Source organism: Epinephelus moara, chromosome 8 (assembly GCF_006386435.1).
Source record: "Epinephelus moara isolate mb chromosome 8, YSFRI_EMoa_1.0, whole genome shotgun sequence".
Classification (NCBI taxonomy): Eukaryota; Metazoa; Chordata; class Actinopteri; order Perciformes; family Serranidae; genus Epinephelus; species Epinephelus moara.
In genome coordinates, this window is record NC_065513.1 from 42,808,122 (window position 1) to 42,834,023 (window position 25,902).

General features: G+C 42.3%; 1 protein-coding gene across 1 annotated transcript in view; it reads left to right on the forward strand.

Annotated features, from left to right (window-relative positions):
* Positions 1-2,863: 2,863 nt before the first annotated feature.
* Positions 2,864-25,902, forward strand: part of znf608 (zinc finger protein 608) — an 89,260-nt gene continuing 66,221 nt past the window's right edge. The window contains exon 1 of the mRNA XM_050051775.1: positions 2,864-4,211. Within this exon, the coding sequence (XP_049907732.1) occupies positions 3,204-4,211 (1,008 nt within the window). The 5' untranslated portion in view covers positions 2,864-3,203. The remainder of the gene's footprint in view (positions 4,212-25,902) is intronic.

Below are 25,902 nucleotides of genomic sequence, written 5' to 3' on the forward strand. Positions count from 1 at the left end.
CTCCCCCTGTGGACCAATGTTGGTGTTTTCTAATGTTTGGTATGACTAAGTCATGGTATGGTATGCTGTACATAATCACGGAAACTGTCAGTGTGTCATTCTGTCAGTCAGTCATTCTGTCTGTCCCACGTTTTTCTACTCACTGACGTGGTCAATCTATGTGAAACTGCACATAGGCATTGAGGACTGGCATAGGTAGAAGGTGACAAAGCTACCAATGGATATGGACTAGTATATTTTTATTTCTTAATTTCTGTATGATATTTCTACATTTCTAAATATATATCTAAAACTTTACATACGAGTTGTATGCATTTTAATGCAGCATAATACACATATATTTACATTTCTAAATTTCTATATAACATATCTATTTTTTCTTATATTTCTAAAACTTTACATGCTAGTTTTATACATTATAATATAGCATAATGCACGTTTTATATTTCTAAATATTTACATATTAGTTTTATACATTGTAATGTATAAAACATTACAATGTAAACATACTGAGTACATAAAGCATCATAGCTCAACATCAGCAAAAGCAAAACCATAAATTAAAAAAAAAATGAAAATCATAAAATTGTTAAAACATCAAAACAGTTAAGAGTTATGTACATTAAACTGCTTTTATATAAAATAGTGCTACACAAATAAAATTAGAGCCTGAACACAGCTTTTAAGTCAAAATAATGACTTTAATTATCTTTAAAAATAAACATCATACGGCTTAATTTGGTTTTGTCGGCTGTTAACAGCTGAAGGTTGATTCTTGTGTGCAAACTGTAAATAAAGTTTATGTTCATGTGTTTGTGTCAGGTTCCTGTTTTATTTTGAAATGTATTCTCACTGTGTTTGTTTCTTTTACTTCCTGAGTTTTCCCGCCTCTGTTGATTACTTCACCTGTATCTTGTTTCACTCACCTGTGTGTAGTCAGTAATCATCCCCTGTGTATTTAAAGCTCAGTGTTTGAAACACAGATCTCCTCGTCCACTTTTGTGTCAGGATCAGCTGCAGACTGACTTTGCAGAGATGGCTGCCATCTTGTTTTTACACGGTGATAGTGTTGGCGGCTGACTCCAGACTATAAACCATCCTCATCAATCCTTGACCTGAGTGCAGCCTGCGACATCTCCCACACCATCCTTCTCGACAGGCTAGCATCATTTGGTACTGTATATCTGACACACCCCTGGACTGGTTCAAATCATATCTCTCTGGCCACACTCAGTTCATTCAGTTGAAAACCTTCACATCCCTACCATCTCCCCTCTCCTCAGGTGTTCCCCAAGGCTCTGTCCTTGGTCCCATCCTGTTTATCATCTGTCTCCTCCCTCTTGGTCACATATTCCATAAATACAATATCCATTTCCACTGTTACGCGGACGACACTCAGCTCTTCCTTTCCACCAAATCCATGTCCACCTTCCCGCCCTCCTCCCTCTGTTAATGTTTACAGGAAATCAAATCCTGGTTTTCTTCAAATCTCCTAAAACTGAGGTTCTCCTCGTTGGCGCTAAATCCACCCTCACTAACACGTCCAGTTTCACCATCCCCATTGACAGCTCCTCTGTTTACCCCTCTCCTCAGGTTAAGAGTCTGTGTCATCCTTGACGGCACTCTTTCATTCCGAACCCAAATCAATAACATTACCCGGTCAGCCTATTTCCATCTACGCATTATTAATCGTCTCCATCCGTCCCTTACCCCCAACAGCGCTGCCATCCTGGTCCACACTCGGTTACATCCCACCTGGATTACTGTAACTCCCTTCTCTTTGGTCTCCCTCCAGTTGGTCCAGAACTCTGCCGCCCGTATCATCACCAGAACTCCATCCATCAATCACACCACACCTATCCTACAACAACTTCACTGGCTTCCAATCAAATACCGCATGGACTTTAAAATTCTGCTCCACACTTTCAAGGCCATCCAGAACCTCTCTGACCTCCTCCACATCAGCACTCCCTCCCGGACACTCAGGTCGGCCTCTTCCATCAGCCTCGTTGTGCCCTCTGCCCGTCTGTCCACCGTGGGGTCCAGAGCCTTCAGCCCCTCTGGAACTCCCTCCCTCCAGACATCAGGAACATTGACTCATTATCCATTTTCAAATCCCACCTGAAGACACACCTTTTTAAACAGGCCTATTCTATTTGATTGCCATTGCTCTGCTGCAGACTTCACATTTTACTGTGTTGATGTGTATTTAGCCCTTTTAAATCTAATTGTCTTTTACCTGTTCTATAAGGGGACCTTGAGTGCCTTGAAAGGCGCCTTTAAATAAAATGTATTATTATTGTTAGTTAGTTATTGTGCTCTTACTACCACTAGATGGCACAAAAAAGTGTCCACAAATGAGGACAACTGGTCAAAGTTAAGCAGATTATAAGGTGCAGTAAACCCAAAATGAGGTGTCCTCGCAGGGTCTCAGGAGGATGTGTTCAGGGCTGTTTTATTAGCATCAGGCCAATGACAGCTCAATGTCCAGTTTGTCACAGGTGTTGCAACAAATAAAATATCCTAAAAATTACAGTTTCACCAAAGCATGGTGATTATAGGAGTATTGTGTGATGTCAAATCCAGACAGGAGCAGCTGGTAACATGCACCAGTCTTTTAAATGTCATGGACATCAGTCAGATGCACCTGAGTAGAGGTTTGAACAATAAAGCAAACACAGCAGCGCCCCCCTGTGGCCAACTAGTGTCATTGTCTGACAGGAATCTGATTATTTATTTATTCATTTAAAAAAAAATCAGATTTATGGCTTCTGACATATTTATCAAAGGATTATGCAGAGTGGGGAGAAATCAATAAAACTCTTTATTCACTCTATGGAATATTATCAGAGAATATAAACACAATAATTCATATTATATGATATTTCTGTTTTTTATTATGCGCAGTTTTTCTGAACTGTAATATGATTTTTTTTTAAATTTTACTCATCTTTGTTTTATTTTATTTCAGACGGGACCTGGGCTGCAGGAGCCCCTGTGCCTCTGTCAGACACCGCCAGCTGTCATTCAGCCTGTGTTGTAGTTTGTGATGGAGCAGGCCTGATCCAGCAGCCTATAACAGACCTGCATGTGTCCACCTACAGCTCGGCGCTGGCTGCCACACTGCGGCGGGCTGGCGGGCTGACAATGACTTGAATGCTGATTATTGTGAAGATCGACAAAGGACACAAGGAAAGGAGGAGATGAACCGTTTCCTGAGAGCTGGGGAGAATGGAGGGCTGCTGACGGACTGCAGGGAGCTGTCACCCAACCACACCGCCTCCTCCGCCTCCTCCTCTTCCACCACCACCTCTTCCTCCTCCTCCTCCTCCATCTCCATCACCTCCTCCTCCTCCTCCGCCTCCTCCTCCTCCAGCGCCGCTGGCTCAGCCGACAGACACGCGGCCCTGCCCTCGCTCCAGACCCGGGGACCTGTCGGCGGTGGCGGCAGCGGCGGGTCGGAGCCGAGGAGATCCGCGCTTAAACGCAGCCGAGCCGGCCGGGAGGGACGAGAGGAACCGGAGGCGGCGGCGGCGGATCACTCAGCGGCTGCCGTCGCGGTGCGCGGCGGCGGCGAGGTGTGCGTCGGGGTCGGTAAGCAGCAGCAGCAGCAGCAGCAGCAGCAGCGTCGGGAGGCTCAAGGACGCAGCGTCGGTGGAGAAGGTCTGGAGATGATTTCAACGGTCAGCAGAGACGCGGACGGCGGAGGGAGCGGCAACAGTAACAACAACAACAACGGCGTCTCCGAAGTGACCACGGCCTCTCCTGCGACATGCGCCAAAGGCAAGGAGGAGAGGAAGGGGAAGAACGTGATCCGGGGCTGGAAGAGGGACAGAGACAGGGACAGGGACAGGGACGCCGCCGCTCCAGCCGCCGCTCCTCCTGCCCGGACGAGGAAGGAGAAGCCCGGCGATGGCTCGTCTCCTCCTCCCTCCGTTTTCCTCCCGTCGTCCGCCCTGTCCGAGCATCATCTGTGCCGCGACGGCCCCGGACACTGCCACTGCGCCGCGCCGGACTCCAGGATCACGGGAGATAACGGCAACATTAACAACGTAAACAATAACAATAGCGGGAGTAACGGCGGCGGCGGCGCTGCCAGCAAAACCGCGCTGGATTGTGGAGTTAAAAGCGGCGGCGGCGGCGGCGCTATTGTTGTCAGGCGGCAGCATGACGACACGCCGGCGGCCAAGAAACACAGAGGAGCCGAGAAGGTAAGCAGCTTTTATTGTCTGGAGGCCAATCATGAAACACACACAGTCAGAGAGCAGCTACACCTCACACCTGCAGCTGCTCCATCTTTCACATCCTCACAGTCAGAGGTGGAAAACATGAAAATAAAAAGAGAGGAATGAGATATTTTTGATATTCAGAGCACACACAGGCAGTCAGATGCAGGTGTGGAGGCCACAAAGAAGCCTGTACAGCAGCAGACACACAGCAGGAATGTTTAAATGGATGGAGATGGAGATGGAGATAGAGATGGAGATAGAGATGGAGGGGATGACCGCCTGCCTGCCACATGATATTTATTTCCTATTGTTGTTGCCCAGCTGGTGTCATTGTTCCCAGTCTCCCTGTCTGTCTGCTGATATTTACCATGCTGATGTACAGAGATGAGATTTTTTTTCTATTTTGGAGGGGAGATGAAGAGAAGGAGGAGGAGGAGGAGGAGGAGGAGGAGGAGGGAGGCAGCAGCAGCAGCAGCAGTGTGTCCTCCATCTCCATCCTCCTCCTCCTTTCGGTACCATTTAATCCAGTCCTTGTTTTTGCAGGAGATTAAAGGAGAGAGCAACTATTTACATGTGCAGCAGCAACTCAGTGAAGGTGTGAGGGAAAAGGAGCCTCTTCTGTAAATCCTCCTTTTTGTTGCATCTGCAGGCTTTGTTTGCTCATTTAATTTGGGAAAACACCCATGATGTCAAAACGAATCAGGTGTGAGAGCGTGGGTCAAAATGCTCCCAAATAAGACAGGGATACTGCAGGCTGACAGGCTGGACCGCCGAGGGTTGACGAGCCACTCTGAGCTCCATTTTCTAGTCGTTTTGAGGGGATATTGCCACTTGTGAAATCATTTTTGGGGTTTAAATAAGTCATCCGCAGGAGAGACAAAGATGGAGGGAGATGGGTGGAGAGGTGAAGTGGGGGAAAGAGATGTTTGATAGAGAGGGAGGAATTAGACGTGACAGCAGAGGACACAGGCTGAAAGAGTCTGAAAGAGACGGAGATAGAAAAAAAAAAGAGAAACAGATGGAGGATGTCCAGAAGGAGGTTTTTTTTGTGGATGCAGGATTAGACGAGGCAGGAAAAACCGAAGCATCCTCCCTGCTGCTGGCAGATGCTGCTGACAGGAGGAACGCTGGCCTGCCCTGGCTGCTTTGTTTATTTGTTGATCTGAAGGATTCCCATTCGGCTGTGAAACACACACACACACACACACACACACACACACACATACACACACACACACACACACACACACAAACTCACCCGCCCTGAGCTCTGTAGTGACTGTAATTCATTCCCCGTCAGCAGTAATCTGGGCTGCACAGAGGAGTTTTAGTGTCCTGTGATGGTTGTTGTGGAGCTCCGGAGGCGTTTACTCCTTAAAACACTGAAAAGAGATGAATTTAAACATTAAAATGTAAAGTTTTAAAGACTGAATGTTGACACAGACAATCTTAACTAGGGACATGATCAATAATACTCCATTTTGCCTTTCTGAAAACCTCAGTGGGATGCTCACCTGCCTCAGCAGTGGTGGTTTTGAACCTTTAGCACTTTTCAGATATCGTCCTTTGCATTAATTATCAAAAACTTGGAACTTTGGTCATATTTTTTAACCCATTTCTAGTGCACGGTACAGCATGACACTACTCAACTCGACTCAGTTTTTGGATAGTTCCTGGTGCTTTTCTGGTACCATTGCAGTCAAGGTTCCCGACAAGATGAGCCGATAACTAGGGGTGGGAATCACCAGAGGAACCATGATACCAGGGTGGCCGCAGGTCCTCACAAAGTATTAAATTGTCTTAAATTCAGATTGAATGAGTCTGAAATGTTCTTTAGTCACATCACCAGAGTCATTTTTGGTGTTGGTGGTGTAGGAAACATAATTTTATCAGGAGGGAAACACCATTCGACAGGGTGCACCAGTATGTGCACAATGGCCCAACTTTTGCCCCCTCACATACTTAAAGGGATAGTGCACCCAAAAATGAAAATTCAGCCATTATCTACTCACCCATATGCAGAGGGAGGCTCAGGTGAAGTTTTAGAGTCCTCACAACACTTGCGGAGATCCAAGGGGAGAGGAGGTAGCAACACAACTCCACCTAATGGAGGCTGACGGCGCCCCAGATTCAAACGTCCAAAAACACATAATTGAAACCACAAAATATCGGACAAGCAGTATGGAGATATTTTGTGGTTTCAATTATGTGTTTTTGGAGTTGTGTTGCTACCTCCTCTCCCCTTGGATCTCCGCAAGTGATGTGAGGACTCTAAAACTTCACCTGAGCCTCCCTCGGCATATGGGTGAGTAGATAATGGCTGAATTTTCATTTTTGGGTGCACTATCCCTTTAAGCCCGGTTTCCACCGAGCAGTACGGTTCAGTTCAGCTCAGTTCACTTTTTTTCCATCTCCACAGTGAAAGTTGTGGATGGTACCAACAGAAGCGTTCCTTAGCATCCCTATGTTTGGTCCCCCCTCTGTTGGGGTACCTAGCACACAGATCTGGTACTAAAAGGTGGAGCTGTGAACACTGCAGTCTGATTGGTCAGTAGAGGACGGTCACTCTGCTCAGGGCTGAGTTGTGTCTGGTTTTGAGGCTCATGTAACCTCTGTTCATACTGTGGAGAGTTTTATTAGTAAACTGTAACTATAAAATGAAAGGATGTTTTGCTGCCTCTCACAGCAGCTGGAGTCTGAGAAAAAATAACTTCATTCACTGGGCCGACTGCCGGTGACTTTTAAGGTGGAACGTTAACTTGTAACGTTACTCAATGCATGAGTTGATGACGTGAATCCATCAGCACACCTTAAATTTCACTGTGACAACTTTGACCATCACTTTAGTTTTTATATGACACACACTTTTAGTAATGAGTGGATCTTCAAGTGTTTATATATATTAACTTTGACCGGGACAGCTTATATCCCAATCCTGACTCCAGCTAATGATGGACTGAAATATAATGCAGCCGTTAATGTTATAAGTTATGACCACATTTAACAAGTTCAAATGTCCGCTCAGGTTCGTTGTTAGGAAAGGCTCAAATGATATCTGCTTGGAAAAGGAGCCTTTTTAAATCAACTGGATGATCAGTGATTGACAGTTCTCTCCGTCGCCCCAACATGAACATTTCCTACAGCTGATTGGTTGAACGCACCGCTTCCTACGCTGTCATCATGGTCTCTGCTTCTGATTTTGAAATTGCAAAGTGTATGACGGCTAAAACATCACGTTTCGTTTCTCTTAAAGTCAATGTGCTGTCCACCTGCGCTGACATGTTCCTGAATGCACTCATCTTCCGTCCCATATGCAAACTGCTGTAAACCGAGGCTGAGGTTCGGCTTTCAAAATACCGTAGACGTCACTTCCCTTTCCACGCCTCACTGTGAGGCTGGATGTGTTTAATTAATCTCAAATCAAACACTTCAATTTCTGTTTCCATTTTTACAGTTTTAGAGCTGTTACACCTTTTTGGAGGATTAAGATTTTATGATGCATTTCATTTAGATTAAATCAAAATTGGATTAAATAGTTACACCCCTGCTGACAGCAACACGTGGAGCTCTGAGTGCATGGAAGAGTTGTACAAAGCCTAGATAAGAAAGCTTAGAAATGACATTCTAAATAAAGAAGATTAATACACAGAGCCATATATTGCATTTATTTACAGAGACGACAGAGGTCCTTGTGTGCTCGGTTAAAAATGATACCTTTTAGCCTTTTATGTGTTCACACAAATGGTGTTTCAGTCCATCTCGTGCTCATCTGATGAAACAGATCTGCTTGTGTTTTAATCAATACAACTGTCTACTCAGGCTGCATTACAGCTTTTTTATTTAAGCCTATTCTCTCCCATTTTATGCACCTAATTACAGTTGTGTTGGCCTCTGAAGGCTGCCAAGACGTGGGTGACGTACACTTATACTGTGCCTGAACGCATTATATATCGAGAGTCTACACCAAGTCCTCAGGAACAGCACCGGGCTTTGAAGCCAGCATAGTAGCCAGACAGTGGAATTACAACGTCCGGATCCGTCACGTGGTGCCATGGCGCCCAGAAACCCCTCTTTCCGACTAACATTGTGAAAGAGACGTCTTTATATTCGTGGGTTCATTTTTTTAACGTCACAACCTCAATGAAATGACTCATTTCACTTTGAGGATTTGATCCATTCAGTCCGATAACATTTCTAACGTCTAGAAGAACCGCAAGATTAAATCATTTTATCCCTGTTAGCGGAGGGCTGAGCCGGGAGTTGGCTGCTCGGCTGGCGAAAGTCTCCAGTGCGCCAGCTCTGTGGAAACAGACGGGAAATCAGCGTAATTTTACACATGGAAGACGAACTTTTTGACTTCATGCGCCATTGAGTGACTTTTGTAGGAATAAATGTGGCCCTGCCTCTGATGCTGTATCCAGTTGTCTTTATACATCCATGATCTACAGTCATGCTTTAGGCTCAGTGATGGTTGAACTAAATGTCAGCGTGCTAACATGCTGATGGTTAGCAGGTTTGATGTTTACCGTGTTTACCATCTTACAGCTGAAATACAAGGGACAACCATGAGGCGTCATGTAGGCGGAGTGAAGCGGGGTTTTTTACCCGCTACGCAGACTCTGTCTTTGCAGCGTGTGGTTGCGGCAAACTTCACTGTGTGTGTTTTGAGTTTTGCTGAGTGATAATGCAGCTCATAATGGAGGGTTTGGAAGAGTAGGTTGAATTAACTGGTACTGAAATTATTACCAAAAGGATGCATGTATCTGATTGATTCATTTTAATGTGTAATGTAAAAACACACACTAGGTTGCTCTGCTGCTTTGCATTGCGTCTGGTACAATGAGATATTCATTTGTAGTATTTTTGAACAGATTATTTTGTTTTTTTACACAATTTCAGGTAGTTCTAATGTAGCATGTAGAGAAAAAAATAGACCTGTTGAGTAAAATCAAAGTTAAGCAGGTGCCCGCGTGGGCAGGTGTGGCTATTGTGGTCCGTGTAGCAGCTTCAGTTGATTATAATGGGAACGCTACAGCAAATGTGTCACGCTGCGACGGTGTCCCATGTATTTTGACTGTTAGTTTAGTGTGTTAAAATGCTAGCATAAGATATTTAGCAGTAACCACAAAGTACAAGGCTGATGGGATTGTCAAAGGTTATGCAAATATTTGGTCATAAAGCAAAGTATGAAGACGTTAAAACGTTGATCTGATGATGACACTTGATGAGAAGTCAAGCTGAAAACACAACAGCATGTCATGTACCGCCCCGTGCACATAATGGACACGTCGCTCTGCAGCTCGTCAACAGACAGCCACACAAAGTTGTTATTACTTTACTGAAAGATCTGCACGTCTCCTGCCTCTGCATTAGCTAATAATCACGCGTGGACACCCTTCAGAAAAGGTAATTTCTCACCTGAAGTGCAGATCTCCAGAGCTATGACTTAGGATTATGAGTCATTTAGCTCGCCATCAACAAGTCTCTCCTCATCCAGTCTTCGTCACACTTGAGACACAGTAACAGAGTTGTCTTTGCATCAATGATGAGAAGAGGAGTCGAGCTGCTATGGGAGCAGAGAAAAGAAGCTGCTACGGGCGCTGGTATGTAGCAGAGAGAGAGAGGAACATGTGACCAGGAGCACTGACGTGCATCTAGCTGCCGCCAGTTTGGGGTTGTACATTGAATATAATAGGGGCGTATATTCTGATGCGTGTGGTTTGCAGCCAGTGTGTTTTGGCCTTCAGAGGATCAACAAAGTTATTACAATTCATCCTGAGGGGATCATGAATGTCACATTTCATATTCTCATCTGATAACTGTTGAGATATTTCAGTCAGGACCAAAGCAGTGGGCAGACTGAGCACCACTGGAGCCATCACATCTAAAAATACACAACGAAATCATGTAAGGATCTTTAATAACAGCTAAAATGATCAAGCTACCATTTAAATGTTGATCCAACCTCGTTGACAGAAATAAAAAGCAGTTGTGCGGCTGCCGAAGCTCAGACTGTCATCTGCATGACAATAAGATGCACTTGGGTTGTTCTGTGAATGACAGCGGCTGCTCTGCTATCACTTCCTGTCTGTCAGTGTGGATCCCCGCAGGCTGCATGGAGATGAAACAACAAACACAACTCTGCTACAGTTGGATTTTTTTTATTGGTTTATCTTGAATTCTGATCACCTCACAGGAGTGCTGACATGCACGTCAATATCCGGCTATTCCTGAAGACTCTTGAGGCGGTTTTTATTTGTTTTGTGTGGAAACATCACATCCTGTTTACTGTAACCGCGGTGAGCTCGGCTGACGGCTGAGCTGAGATGTTGTGAAACCAGCACCTCGCCAGTCGTCCCGTTTTTACCTGGTGGGGTTTTTTAACAGGTTTGCACAGGCTGGGTTTCCATGGCGACAATGACAGTGTTTGGTTTGTTCAGGGAGAGTTGTGATCGGGGTGTGATGTTGCATGTAAACAGCTGATCCCGAGAGAGCATCGGGGGGGAGAGTGATGAGCGAAGGTGCATGTAAGGAAACAATGCAGTGGTCAGAGACGCAGCAGTGCAGCTCACTCACAAAGGCATTTATTGTTTAGAACTGAAAGAAATAGATCAAATTAAATACTAATGAAACAAACGGTCTTGTCTTCTCTTCCAGGCTTTAGCAACGAATTTGGCAAACTTAACACTTTCCCTGCCAGAGTATTATTTTTAAGTTTCCAGCCACCGCCAGCATTTTTTATCATATTCACTGATCTTTCAATAATAATAATAATAATAATAATAATACTAACCTTTATTTATATAGCACTTTTCAAAACATATGTTACAAGTGCTTTACAGAACAACTAAAACATAAAGTACACAATTCTAATGCATGAAAATAAATGACACAACTCAGATAAAATCAAAAAAGGCTTTTCGGTAAAAATGTGTTTTTAGAAGAGATTTAAAAGAGATCACTGAATCAGCCGACCTTATTTCCTCAGGCAATTTGTTCCATAGTTTTGGTGCCCGGACTGAAAATGCTCTGTCCTTCTTAGTTTTCAGTCTGGACTCTGGGACGCATAAAAGGCCTTTGTCTGAGGAACGTAAAGTGCGAGTAGGAGCATATGATGTTAAAAGGTCGGTGATATAACTAGGACCGAGACAGTTGAGACATTTGAAAGTGATCAATAAAATCTTAAAATCAATTCTAAAACGTACTGGCAGCCAATGTAGAGATGCTAAAATAGGTGTGATATGATCGTGTTTTTTAGCTCTGGTTAAAAGCCTCGCTGCAGAGTTCTGCACCATTTGTAGTCTGTCCAGGGATTTCTGACTTAGACAGGTAAAAAAATCGAGCCGTGAAGAAATAAAAGCATGCAAAATGGTCTCAGTGTCTATAACAGTTAAAAAGGAACGGATCTTTGAAATATTTCTGAGCTGATAAAAACATGATTGCACTAATTTTGTGGTGTGATATTCAAAAGTAAGATTACTGTCAAACCAGATGCCGAGGTTCCTTGCAGTGGGCTTGACATATTCTGCTAGGGACCCAATAGACGGCATCAGTTGATCCTGACTGTGCTGCGATACAATAACCAAAACCTCAGTTTTTGCCCCATTCAACTGGAGGAAATTCTCCGACATCCAGTTTTTTATATCCACAATACAATTTTTCATAGCACCCAACATCCCAGGATCAGTGGTTTTAACTGGTAGATACAGCTGTGTATCGTCTGCATACAATAACGTGTACATCAATAAACATTCCTTTTAAAGAAAAGAAAAAAGAAAATGCAGATGCACCCAATTGCAGCCAGGGGCTGATTTACATTGGTAGTCCCCCTGCCAGATGTTTACCAGCATAGTTCCTAAAAGGTAGTATAAAATCAATACAGTACACATAAAATATACAATTACAGTATTAGATATATTAAAACACATAACAGTCTTATCGTTGTGGTATAGAGTCGGCCAGCGACACATAACAGAAGTATTGCACACATCATATTGCCTCCAGTGCCTTAAGTATGTATATGCTTTATGCCGTGTTTCTGGGTGCAACCAGGTAACGAGCAGACGGGGGAGAGGGGGCTGTATGGGGTGTGTGGATAGTGTGTAAGCCTGTAGCAATGCAGAGTCCAGTACATAGATCTTGTTGTGGTTGTGATCAGTTGTGATAGATGACAGTAATAGATGTAGAGACATTGGGGGTTAAAGTGCTGGAGTAATGTAAAACATTAGAAATTAAAGTGCTGTAGAGCTATTTTCCAAGAGCTCTTAGTTACTTTGCAAAGTACGTGGTAAACATTTGAGCCTGAGACCAGAAAAACAAACAAAAAAAACAAAGAGAGAGAAAAAACAAAAAACAGAGAGATAGATAAATAATAATAAATAAATAAGAAAAAGAGAAAAAGAAATAAATAGTTCCATAAAAATGGAACTGAACCCCATGTCTTTGTATTATCAAGACCCACAGAATATTTTGTTGTAAACAGTGTATACATGAAACTAAAGAAGAGACCTGTGCTTATACACAACGACTATTTTATTCTATCTTATTCCATTTCTTTTTTATCAACACTTTAATTTGTGTATTTTCATCAAAAATCCCAAACAAAACAACATTTCGGACAAAAAGCTGAGGAAAAATGCATTTTTGTGAGTCACTTTCAAGAACAAAATCAATTTCACATTTACATCTTTTGTCTTTTTCTCATTTCCTTATGTCAGTTTGAATTTAATAAATTAAAATAATAATAATAAAAAAATATTCTCTTTGAGGTATACCGGAACACCTTGTCACGTTCAGTGATCGTTCAGTGTTCTGTTGTCTCTGTCTCCTCTGTGGTCGTCTTGTCCGTGTGTCACTGTCACCTTCATGGCGATCCCATTTCGTCCCACCAAACTCGTTTGCTTCTTCGTCCAAATCGAATTCAGAATGTTGATCAAAACTAGAGATGTATCGATACCACTTTTTCCTTCCCAATACCAATTCCGATCCCTGAACCTTTGGTATCTGTTGTTACCGTGTACCGATCTGATACCAGCGTGTAAAATAAAAATGGATGGGATATGAATTGTTGTATGTCTCAACTCCTAAAACTCTATGTAAAATATTAAGCAACAAATACATAATAGTAGAATGAATGTCATAAAAATTATTATCCAGTGTTGACAGATCAAGACACAGGACTCTGCTCCGTTTCCGTTTCGTTTGCCTGTAGCGTGCGTATGCTTAATGACGTGAGGCATTACGTGGTATCGGATTGGTCATAGGCTGTACTCGCCGATGCCAGATGCCACATTTTAGGCAGTATCGGAGGCATTTCCAATACTGGTATTGGTATCGGTACAACTCTAATCAAAACAGGAAGTGTGAAAGTCTGAGTCCATCAACATGTCTACAGCTTGCGCAACTGTAAACTTTTCCGTCGACGCCGGCGTTTGTGCAGTTTACAAGCTGCTACATTTCTGTAAACAACATCTGCGTCTGGTTTCCAGTGGATCTTCTTCTTCGTTTGTTTTTGGACACGGCAGTGCTCTTTTATTTCACTATCTTATTACAGTGAAAACCCGGATTGCCAGAAAATCTCGTCAATGGTGAGGAAAGAGTTAAACACATCAAAAATAACCAACCATTCTAGCTTTTGGTCATCTGAGCACCAGAAATGTCGGGGTTAGACGAACCATTTCATAAAATAAGAGCTAGTTTGTTTTACTGTTGGGGCTCAAGTACACTAGAGCTCTGATCGGACCTAAAAAATCAGGCCAGACCCCACATGAACCTGCACAGTGTACAAGCCTGACCCGAGCCAAGGCAGCAGCTTTAATCACCTTACACTGCAATACCTTCACTGTCAACACCTAAGTTTGCACCTCCGTCATAAGCATATGTACTAGTAACATCTCTCTGTAGCAGACCTGGAACTAAACTATCATTTCACTGCTGTGTGATTTTATTCTTATGTTTTTATCTGTACACTAATATTCTCTATCCCATTGTGTGTCTGTGTTTTTGTATGTGTTGTGTAATAAGCTACTGGGTGCCTTCATTTCCCATCCTCTCCTATCCTTTCCTATCCATCTATTAATTGTCAGTTAGTTGTCAGTAATTAGCATTGAGTAGAAACAGTAGACTTCTATCTGTTGGTTATCACCCAAATAAGTTGTGATATATCAGCATATTGGATATCGTCAAAAAAAATCCAACATCATGCGTCGCTACTAACAGCCACTGTCCTAGAATAACCTTCTATTTTTGTTGTGAAGAAGAGGAGCTTTGCTAAAGCACCACGTTGCCTGTTAATTCCGGCTTGTTGTAGGTGTTAATTGTGCACTTGTCAGTGAAACACAAACCTGTTCCTGTTTAAACCTGAACACATTTACAGGCTGAGCTCCCAGTTTGTTTCACAAGTGACTGCTGATTCCTTCTTATTCAGCTGCTATTAGCGTCAGTCTGACTGAACCATTGTTCAGTCTTTTGTTTCATGTACAAAACAAACCCTTCATGCTAAATAACATCTATTTGTAAAGAGGACTGACTGGACCTGATCAAACTGTTGTGGCACCAGATTACAAACCTTTGAACGGTACTGTAGTTAATTGAGGTTTGTCTGTGTAATATAAATCCACAAGTCTTGTGTTGTCACTGGCAGAGCTCACAGCAAATATGTCCTGGGTACCGTTTTACAAATCAGGAGCTACAGTGTGCATTTCCTCAGATTCATGCAGGTCTTTGAATAGAGTGCAATTAATTAATTTGTCACATTAATTCACATTATCTTTTTCTTTTTATTCATTTTTTCGTTGACAAAGTTAACAGTGTCAGTTATTAAAATAATAATCAGTATTTGTACTGTTGTGCAACACAGGAAAGGCAAGGCAGCTGTTTTTATATCGTACTGGCAATTAAAAGAGCTTTACACAGGTACAGAAAAGCATTCAACACAACAAGCAAAAACAACAAATAAACAAAAGCATAACTAAGAATGTTCCCAGTCGACCAACAGTCCTCATCAGGGTCCATCAGTTGACCAACAGTCCTCATCAGGGTCCATCAGTGGACCAACAGTCCTCATCAGGGTCCATCAGTGGACTAGTCTCCTGCATGTTTCTGATATGAATGTAATGATTAAATGATATATTTTGGTGGTTTGAGTTGAAGGTGTGAGAAAGAATAGTATCAGTAACATTGTTAACACTGTGCTACATTACAGAGAAATACAAACCGTACTAATGAACCTTCATTAATATAGGCCTATATTTTATCTACAAGTGCACGTCACACACTGAGCGAGCCGCCTGTTAATGACGCTGTGGGCTAATGGGCATGTAGCTACTTCCATGTTTCAGATGATACGTCATGTTTGTAGTCGACCAATGAAGATGAGTTTACATATCACCTTGGGTTCGTCCTTCACCTTCTCAAAATGATCCCACACTTTGGATTTCCTGCCCGACATGTTATTAACTAGCCTGTGGAATAACCGCAGGTACCAGCCCTGGAGATTAACCTGACTCCTGTCTGACTGCTGAGCGTGGACACTTCCTGTGTCTGTCCTTTCACATTAAAGTCACACATGCTCCAGTCATATAGGTTTGGATTTATTTTGACAGGGCGAAGCTTCTAGAAGAGTTTCACATTTGTTTGTTTTTTTGTTTGTTTTTGTTCTGCAACTAAGCGACCAATGAATTATCGCCAACTAATGACCTGTTAGGGGGCCAGCCCTGGTCTTTATTGCCTTAACAGGTGATAAAGGTGTATTTAATGTCGCTTCACTATTTCCACATTTGCAATATAATACAAAGACGATGCATATCAGGTTATTAAAATGATTTTGTCTTTGTGAGCTTACAGTCATGTCAGTGAACAGAGCTTCTCCCAATATCACAGCTAAGGGAAAAAAAAACAAAAGTCCAAATATCAGATTCTCATTAAGTGAACACATTCAGATTAAAGTCAAAGGCGGTGCAGACGGGCAGCAAATACACAAGTGTTATTTAAAGGTGGGTTTTTTCATGTTTCAATTTGACCTTCAGACGGAGCCTCAGCAGAGCTTTTAGCTGATATTTTAATCACAAACCACAAACCATCAGCCTGTAAAGAGTGAGAGTGTAGAGTAGCTGTGCAGGTTTAATTCACCTTCCTCACATTAATCACATTACACTCACAATGTGTTAATGATGCTACAAAGGGAAGAAAAATGTGTTAAAACGCTGCTAATGATGCCTCTAAGTTTAACATTATTACAGTTTGACAAAGGCAGCAATGTCGTGAATCAAAATCTTTAATTTGTTTTAATGACAGAAAATACCCATTATCTCCTAAATTAAACCTTTAAGTAACACTAATTTGAATGACGTGAAAATATTCATTTTTATAAAACAATTAAATTGTAATCATAATTGTTCTGTGTCTTAGCAGCAGTTTACCTTCTGATGATCACTGACAGGAGTTAATAGTGGACCGTCCTTTTTTTTATTTAGCGTGTTATCATCAGACAAAAGGTCACGGCTCCTCAGCAGGATTCAAACTCCCGTCACATGTGTCCAGTCTGCACCTGATAATCATCAGCACTTTGATGTTGTTTATCCTTTCATTTCCAAAGAATATTGGCTGCAGCGAATGTCAGTCGGCGTTGGTCAGACAGTTATCTAACAGCCAGCCAGTCAGACGTCTTTCCAAAAACACCCAACACATTTTCTGAAGACACAAAATGTCTGACTCCTAACTCTTGATGTGGATTTCTAAACAGGGACAAACCAGCCGGGGATCTGACTCATGTCTGCGCAGACATCAGACCTGACATGTGCAAAGACTTTACAGCTGTTAAAGTGTGAGTCATATCCACAGCAATTTAACAAGGAGTGAGAATTTTCTTTAAAAGCGTCTGTACCTCTGTTTAAAACAGTGATGAATGTCGACAGTCAGAGTGTCTCAGTGAAGAATTACTGAATATGTAATGCTGCCTGACGATAAGTTTGATATTTAACATCACATACCAACAGTTATGAATGTGTTTTCTTCATAAAACATGAGCACAGGTCACCTACAGTATGTTTAAGGTAAATGAACTGTGGTTGTGCTGAAGCAAAACAGTGTCAGTTCAATTTTTGGTGACTTGATGTTAGTGGAACAAGCTGTAAACACAACACCGACAGATTATCAGCTTAAAGTTGATATGTTATTGTTTTTGTTAAGTCTCTGTGTTTGTGTCCACCTGACGAATTTAAACTCTATGTTCTTGCTTTTAGCTTTGTTTTTGATCTCCACCAGTTCCTGAGGAAAATGTCTGTCTCGTTAGCTGCTAAGTGCCGCACTATGTTCACCAGCTAGTTTCTAAGGCACCAATCAGACAGGAAGCATTTTAGCAGCTGGTTGCGGCTTTTTATAATTGTTTTTAATGAGAATGAAGCTTTTTGCTCGCTGTTTTTGCGTTGCTACCCAACACGCGCTTCTGCACTCTAGGCGCCTGGTGTTTTTGCCAGGGCGCTCTGAACTCCTCGAGTTGAAAAAACTTCAACTCAGAGCGGAAAAGCGCCCCACGTCATCTGGAATCATCTAAGAGGCGGGCCTTCTGTGGTGGTCACGACAACAAGTTTACAGTTGGTAAACAGTGGAGGAGAAACTGGTGGTAGTGATTGCTGGATACCCAGAGCTATACCACTTTACAAACCCCAGTTAGCACCATCTCAATAGAAAACAGCAGGCGTAGAAGCAGATGAGTGCAGGGGTTAAAGTTCTCCAGCACAGCGCTGGATTTCCAGCGTGGCAAAGTTTCTGTCCAGCACGGGCAGAAGTGCTCTGCAGTGTGAGCATTTCACTCGCATTTGCCCCTAAAAATATATGTGCGAACCGGGAAAATGATTTAGGCGCACAGTGTGTGAGTAAACCCATCCTACTGTTTACCATAATCGGCATCAGACGTTTTTTCATTGATAACTGATCAAATAAATGTATTTTAAAACTCGCTCCTTTGGCTCTGATACAGCCGTCTCCCTCCCTGCCTGCAGTCCCCTCTGCACTGGGCTTTGTAACAATGTCCCGCCTACAGCCCCCTCTGATTGGTTACACGGCACAAGTGATAGCCAATCAACACTGACGCCTGTGCATGCTTTCACATCATGTCACATTGAGACACAGAGCACAGATGGAGCAGGAGAGGCTCCGGTAAGCCAGCGGTAATTTTAAAGGTAAGGTAACAGAAACCAGACAGAAACGAAAGTTGCAATAAAAATCCTTTATGCTGAAGTTTTAAAGTCACCACCACAACATTATATGATCCATGTCAATGATGACATGCTTGCCCAGAGGCGAAATTTCGACGTAACTGCCTGTTTAATTCACATCAAGCGTGATACAATTTTGCAAACAGCCTAAATGATTTAGCTTCTAAAAATAAATAGCACCAAGGCAAAAAAGAGATGCAGGAGCTATAAGTCAAAAAGATCTTTATTTTTAAACTCATTAAGCTATAAAAGTTTAATCTGAAAAGTAACTACTAAAGCTATAATCGTTTGTTTTGATAATAACACATACATTTCTATTTCTTCATTTTGTGACCGCAACACCAAGCCCCCCCGCTCCGGAAAAGATTTCACATTTCAGGCACAAATTTTTTCTTGCTTTAATCCCTGTAAGTGCAGTACTGTAAACGTCCATGATGGAGGAGAAGCTCCTGGACCAACTGGTGGTACTCCCCATGATCCAGCCTCTTTTTTAGGGTCTCATGTACCCACACAGATCATATAAATGACAATAGAATAGAATAAATAATAAAAATAAATAAATGGTAGCTTGTTTACACAGGAAGGTTAGGGTAAGGAGGTGATGGGGTGGTTGCCTGGCAACAACAAAAAGGCGCAGCAAGTGTTTTTTGCTGGTGGCAGGGTGGTGCGTTTCGTGTTTTGCAACCAGCAAAATGCTTTTTGTGTGGTTGGAGCCAAGCTGTGTTGTTTGCTGCTGAGCAGGTAGAATACAGTTGGTGTAATACTAATGTTCACGGTCCATGTGTAGCAGTTACATCTTCCATGTCGTGGTCCTCAGGTTTATGATGCAGTGGTCAGCATGTGTAGACTCTCTCTGTCTCTTTATTTAGTTAACTTATGTGAATATAATTTACCAGGGTAATCTGCTCGAGTGTTGTTTACTAAAGAGTTCTTGTAGTTGATTTAATAAAACCCAGAAAATGATAGCCCCATTTTATCTTATTCACATCCCTGGTCTGGTCTTCAGAGATCTGAACTGAACTGTGGAGAATCGTTAGACCCCTATTGTTATATATGTATTTATTTATTTTTTAATATACTTTATTAATCCCCGAGGGGAAATTCAATTTTTCACTCTTGCTTGTCAATTACACACAGGTCCAAACACACACATGCACAAACAGGACCTATACATGCACTAAGTGGAGAGATGTCAGAGTGAGTGGGCTGCCCATGACAGGCGCTCCGAGTGGTTGGGGGGTTCAGTGCCTTGCTCAGGGGCACCTCGGGAATGCCCAGGAGGTGAACTGGACAGCTACCAGTCTATGCCCCATATTTTGGTCTGGATGGGGACTTGGACAGGCGACCCTCCGGTTCCCAACCCAAGTCCCTATGGACTGAGCTACTGCCGCCCCCACATGTATAACACATTTTGCATTTGACTTCCTGCTTTGGCACTGCAGATTGAGCTTTGTAGAAACGTCAGTTAAGAGACTGAATATGAGAAGTGTTATTGGGCTGAGACTGAGGATAAAACTATTGTTTGTCTGATAAGCTAAGTTACTGTGTTTAGGTTTAGGAAAAGAAACATGTACATGAGGATGTACCTGAAGTTCACACAGATCTGAACACGTGACCTCAGGGGAAAGTCCCGTGTGAAAGTCTGTCATATCCACCACTTCAACCTGCCTCCTTAGAAACGCTTGTGACTGCTTCCTTGTTTACTGCCATCAGCACATTGGTCACATGACCACAGCCTTTCAAAATACGTGGGATACGTACGATTTCGGGTGCATTGCTAGGAAATGTGAAAAATAAGTGATAACAGCCTGAAAAATTGCTTCGTCCAAAACCAAAAAATATTCAGCTAACTATAAGACAAACATAAAAACAGCACATGTAGGACGTTTGCCAATTTTGCTTTTCACTTGACTTACACAATTAATTTATTATCAGAAGTTGGCATTTAATTTTCTGTCGTTCTGATTGATTAATAATCAACTGACTAATCTCTAATGAAAACTCGCTGCATTCTTTGTAAGGCAGTAAAGAATCTGAACACACTCATCAGGACTAGAAGTTTGCTTCTTAGTAATTAAAGTGATTTTGGTGCCCAGTGCACAGACCTCTGCAAGATGTACGTGGCTGAATAACTTCACTATTACAAACCAGTGATGGTTCTATCGACATCATAAGTTTTGCCCAAGATTTGTACATGCATTATATTCTTGGCAGAGAGTCGAACATTTTCAGCTCAGTTATTGATGGAAACTTGTCTCAAAAGGTGCTGCTGCTCGTGGGCTTTTGGGAGAATCCTGTTTTGAATTCATAACCAGATTTAACGCTGCGCCTGGCTCTGCAAAGTCTTGTTATCCAACTCACAAATGAGCAGGCAGGATGTGTTCAGGGTCATGCTTATTCCAGGGTTACTGAAGACCATTACCAGTCCCTGGAGACAATTTTCTCACATTTTACCTCGTTGGAAAATATTTATTTAGTTCCCAGTTCCTCCTGCTAAAGAAGAAAAGCATCAATTTAAAGCTCAGTGTCAGGTGGAGCTTTAATGTCTGTGTTCCAGTTCAGACTATGCTGGTGGAAGAGTTTCGCTTTGGTCTTGTGTGTCGGCTCCAGCGGGCTGTGATTGACAGGAGATTATTGGTTGAAAACATGGAAATCAGACAGGCAGAAGGCAGAAGAAGCCCCCCTGGTGATTTTTTAGAGAAACCTGAAGCTTCAGAAGTTTTCAAAATGAGCAGGTGACCTTGAAAGTCTTTTTTTTTCCTTTAACACCTAACTTCATCAGTATGCCTCACTTCCTCTCACCATCCAGAGGAAAACTTTGTGATGGAGATCTGCAGGTTTTAATGCTTCTAGTCCTCAAAAAAAATCATGTTTCATCTGAAAAACACGGTGATCGTGGGACAAACAAGATGTTCAGAGTCAGTGAAAATGTTTATTTAACCAATTCCAATGTATCATACACTATTAGTCACGTCCCGTTGAAGCTCCAACCAGTGTAAAGACCCATTGACATTGCTGTGTTTATCATTATTTCACGAAATGAATTGAATTATTTAGGGGTTAAAGGTGCTCAAAAACTCATCAAACTATGCATACTCATCAGAACTGGTGGATATTTTAGGGATGTTGTGTTTGGGTGTGACAAAATGGCTCGACAGGTTCCCCTACATACTTTCAACAAAGCAGTACATTTCACCCAGATGTAGGGCTGGATTATATGACTGATATTTTTGGGCAGTATTGCAAGACATGATCAATATCTCGATATTTTGAAATCTTCTCTAAAATACTATAGACTACTGAAATACAACACTATTAAATTAACTACAGTTAAGGGCTTTCCCTGGGTTTTTTGGGACCAAGGTGGCAAAGGCCTGTGGCGGGGGGCATCTGGACAGCTGTACTTTTAGATACGGTCCCCCCTCTATTAAATATGAAAGGAGGCCCCCACATGCTTGAGCTTTACACTACTGACTTGTATCATCAGAACAGACATGTCCTGTGATTTTCAGCCTTCTATGATTATATTTACCCTTTACAGCAGGCACATCCTGACAGCTGAGAATATTACTGTCAGGTATTGTCCCCCTCTATTGAATATAAAAGGAGGCTGAAAATCACAGGACATGTCTGTTCTGATGATACAAGTCAGCGGTCCTGAAATGTGTGTTTCTCTTCTATAACACACATTCTACATCTCGGAGGTGACGTCTTTCCACATACGGGCTTCCTTCGCCTTTCAAACAGGGCAGAGCTCCGTGGGAAACAGTTGGAGAGACACAGCCAGAGGGGGAACCGGGATTTGACACAACACCGGAGGGAGAAGCAGGTCCGTGGAGCTGTGCGACGAAAAAACAAGCCGCTGCGGCGTCACTTTGGGTTGTGCGCGTCTACATTGAAATTGGTTTGTGCGTGCAAAAGACGCTACATCTGAACGCCCCCCATGCACACACACACGCTTTAGCCAAGGCGGTGGCCAAAATCACCCAGGCGGCCCGCCTTTGTCTTAGATAGGCAGGGACAACCCTGCAGTTACAATAAAGTTAAGTAACGCAGCTTCTGTTATAATAAAGTTTAAGTATTGTTATAATTAAATAGATTCAAGTGGAACCACTGGTGCTTTTATTCTGAAGCATGTGGCTTATCTTGAGCTGAAAGTCTTCCGGTCAACAGTTGGATGTCAGCAGTTAGCAGAAAGTTAAACTGTTGCTGCAGCACCTTTAAATGTGAGGATTTATTCACTGGGAGCTTGAAACATACCAACAGCTGACCAGTTCATTTATTTATAGTATTTGCAAGCAGGGTCCAAAACTAACTTTTTCACTTACCAGTCAGGCTGGCTGGTTTAGTCTTTTTTTTTTTTTTTTGCTTAAGTGAAACTGCACCAACTGATTAACATAGTGGGGATCGAAATAAAATAAACAAATAAAAATAAATTAAATAAAATAAAAATCAACCAGCCACCCGCCTCCCCTGACAAGTAAAGAACAGTCCCTCCATAAATAAAGAACAGTCCCTAAAGTGCGGTGAGGTTCCATAAATAAAGAACAGTCCCTAAAGTGCGGTGAGGTTTGTGGGCCGTTACTGACACAAAAAGAGAAATGTGAACGGCTCGTTTCTCCTCTGGCATGCCACATACGTGTGTGCCGCCACGGCTCGGCTGTCCAGGTACTTTTGGGCAGTCATGACGCCAAGAAGAGGAAATTATTTGTAAGCCGTTATCTTGGCCGCGGAGCACTATGGCCGACGTATTTGGCAGGAATACGTATTCCTGTCTGTGTCTGTGACCCCCGTTCAACCCACAACCGACAGGATTCGCCTTTCATTTCTGCTGCTGGTTGAAATCTGTAGCCTACTCGCACAGCGTGCTCCTGAATGTTTTCTTTTGCTCGCACAAAAACTATTTTTAGTCGCAAATGCATGTGATGCACTTATGTGACCAAAGATCGTCTCTGCCTGAAATACACATTACTCTGCCAGGAAACCAGCCGATACCAGTATCGTTCTCCAATAACAAAAAATGCATTTTTCACTGGTAAAAAAATAACTCGCCAGAGTGGCGAGTGGTCTTAAAAATTTACCAGCCAGAGACAAAATCTACCCGTAATTGGCGAGTGGCGAGTGTTAGTTTTGGACCCTGTTTGCAAGTTGCATTGGTGCTCCATGGTTGCAAAATGCGACTTAATAGTCACGGTCTGGAGCCCTGCAAGTTCAAAAACACACGCTTCGCCTGCTCGTGCACTGTCGCTCAGGAGTTCAGTAATTATACATCCCATGAATAAGCTGTGATATATTTAATATATCGCCAACCACTACCAAGATATTACTTACTACAAATTTGGGCAGTACAAACTAAAGACTTTGGTGGTGCTAAATTGTGAAGGTTTCTTTGAACATGTGTCCGTGGCACAGTGCTGAACTTTCCTGTTTTACCACAAAACAGGAAGTTGTTTATAACTCGACTGTACACGGTCAAATCATGGACATATTATTAGATCTGGATACGGCAAGTGAAGATGGCACCTATTCAGTCCAAAGAACTGCTTGCCTGGCGCATACGCCAGAAAAGTTTTTAGCTTCCATGTTTATTTTCAGGTTGTGCAGTTCGCTAAATATATGCATTTGTGTCTCTCCTGCTGGCCCAGCCCGTGAGTTTCCACTTGCCTTGCCAGCACCCTGCCGTGAAGGAAGGTGAAAGGGCCTGTTAATTACTGCTTGCTCCCACTTTGTATTACAGCTGCTGCACAGCAGTTTATCTAAGGATAAATAAAGTTTTATTTCAGTTATATATTTTATATTCGTTCACAAGTAAAAACAAGAGAATCTGTGGCGTTTCTTGCTGTTACCACCAGTTTAATGCCATGAAGCTGCTACGGCTTTAAATATACAGACAAAACATAATGAAACTTTAGTGTTGGCGCCAGATTGCAGCCAAATGATTATGTTGTGCCAAAAAAACCAAACATCTTGTGTTTCATAGTTGGAGTTGGATTTTCAGCCTCACCTGTCTGGATCTATTTTTGATTGTGTTGGAACAGTTCAGTGGATTTGTGGGGATGTGGGCTCGTTGGTTCGTCCAGCTCTCGTCTTGATGTAAAATATATCTCTACGATTGCGGAGGAGATTTCTAAGAAAATGGCTGAGAGTGAGATCTCTAATGATTTCTTTTAGAGTGTGCTGGTTGTGAAATTCTGGGCTTATGATGTTTTTGTGTTTTGTTTTTTGTTGTTATTTATTACCTGTTTTACTCCAGAGAAACAAAGAAATCTTTACTACAAAAAAAATAACTGATCTGTTTTAAAGTCATCATACAATCATACATACTTTGTACAAATATATAAAACAACCTTTAGTAATTTAACCTTTCATATGAAAAACGTCATTAAAAAAATAAGTTTGAGAAGTCTCTGTACTGTATATAATACGTCATAATTCCCTCTCTGATATATATTTTATGTTGCTGTGAAAACATCCACAGATTTCTCCTTCAGCTGCATTTATTCAAGTTTCTCAACAAAAACTAAATTTTACAAGATTGCATCTAAACACATCATGACAACTACATATTTGACCTTCGTTCAGTTCTCATTTTTACCAAGGAGAGCTTAAACACATCATAATGTAAGTCACTACAATCTTGGCCAGCAGTTAGTTGTGGCCGCCAGCTGCTAACAGCTAATAGCTAAAGTTAAACTAGCTCTCCTGCTGCTGATGTCAACACAGATTTGTTGTTCATAGTGTAACATTATCAGGGAGACAATAAGGTGTGTCTTATGATGTGACCTTCCATCCCAAAGGTGCCCCTGGAGGATCTCTGTTTGTCCCAAACACATTTTCTCCAAGACAACGGAACAAAGTTAGCCTGGAGCTTTGCTTTTTAGCCAGCACGAAATTGATGTGACGCAACGGAAAAAGATAGACCATTGCCATCAATGAATGTTGCACCCAAATTTGCACATATCCCATGAATTTTGAAAGGTTGCGATCACATGACCAAAGCACTGTCCGCAGTAAACATGGAAGAAGTCCCAAGTCACAAAAAAAGAAAAAAAAAAAAACGGACTTTCGTTCGGGGCGTTCCCCTGGAGTCGTGTGTACGGACCTGTGTAAACTTTGAGTCCCTGTAAGGTACGTCCTCAGTGTGTTTCTTACATCTGTTCTATGAGAATACATTGCTCCTTTGGAGATGGGCCGATGGTCGTCAACAAGGTGAATATCACCCGATACTGATGTGCATCCCTACTTTTGGTTTCCCCCTGAAACCTGTAGCAGCATCATCATGATGAAAATTCCATCTAATGTTCATATTGCCATGAAATGTACCAGTTGTGGCTTTGCACATGCAGGGAATGATTTTACATGTGAGCTAAGAACTGTCAATCATGTCACACATCTGGGCGCAGCTCCAACAGAGATGCTGCAGCCGTCCTTTGTTTGGAATTGTCGACGTAAATTAT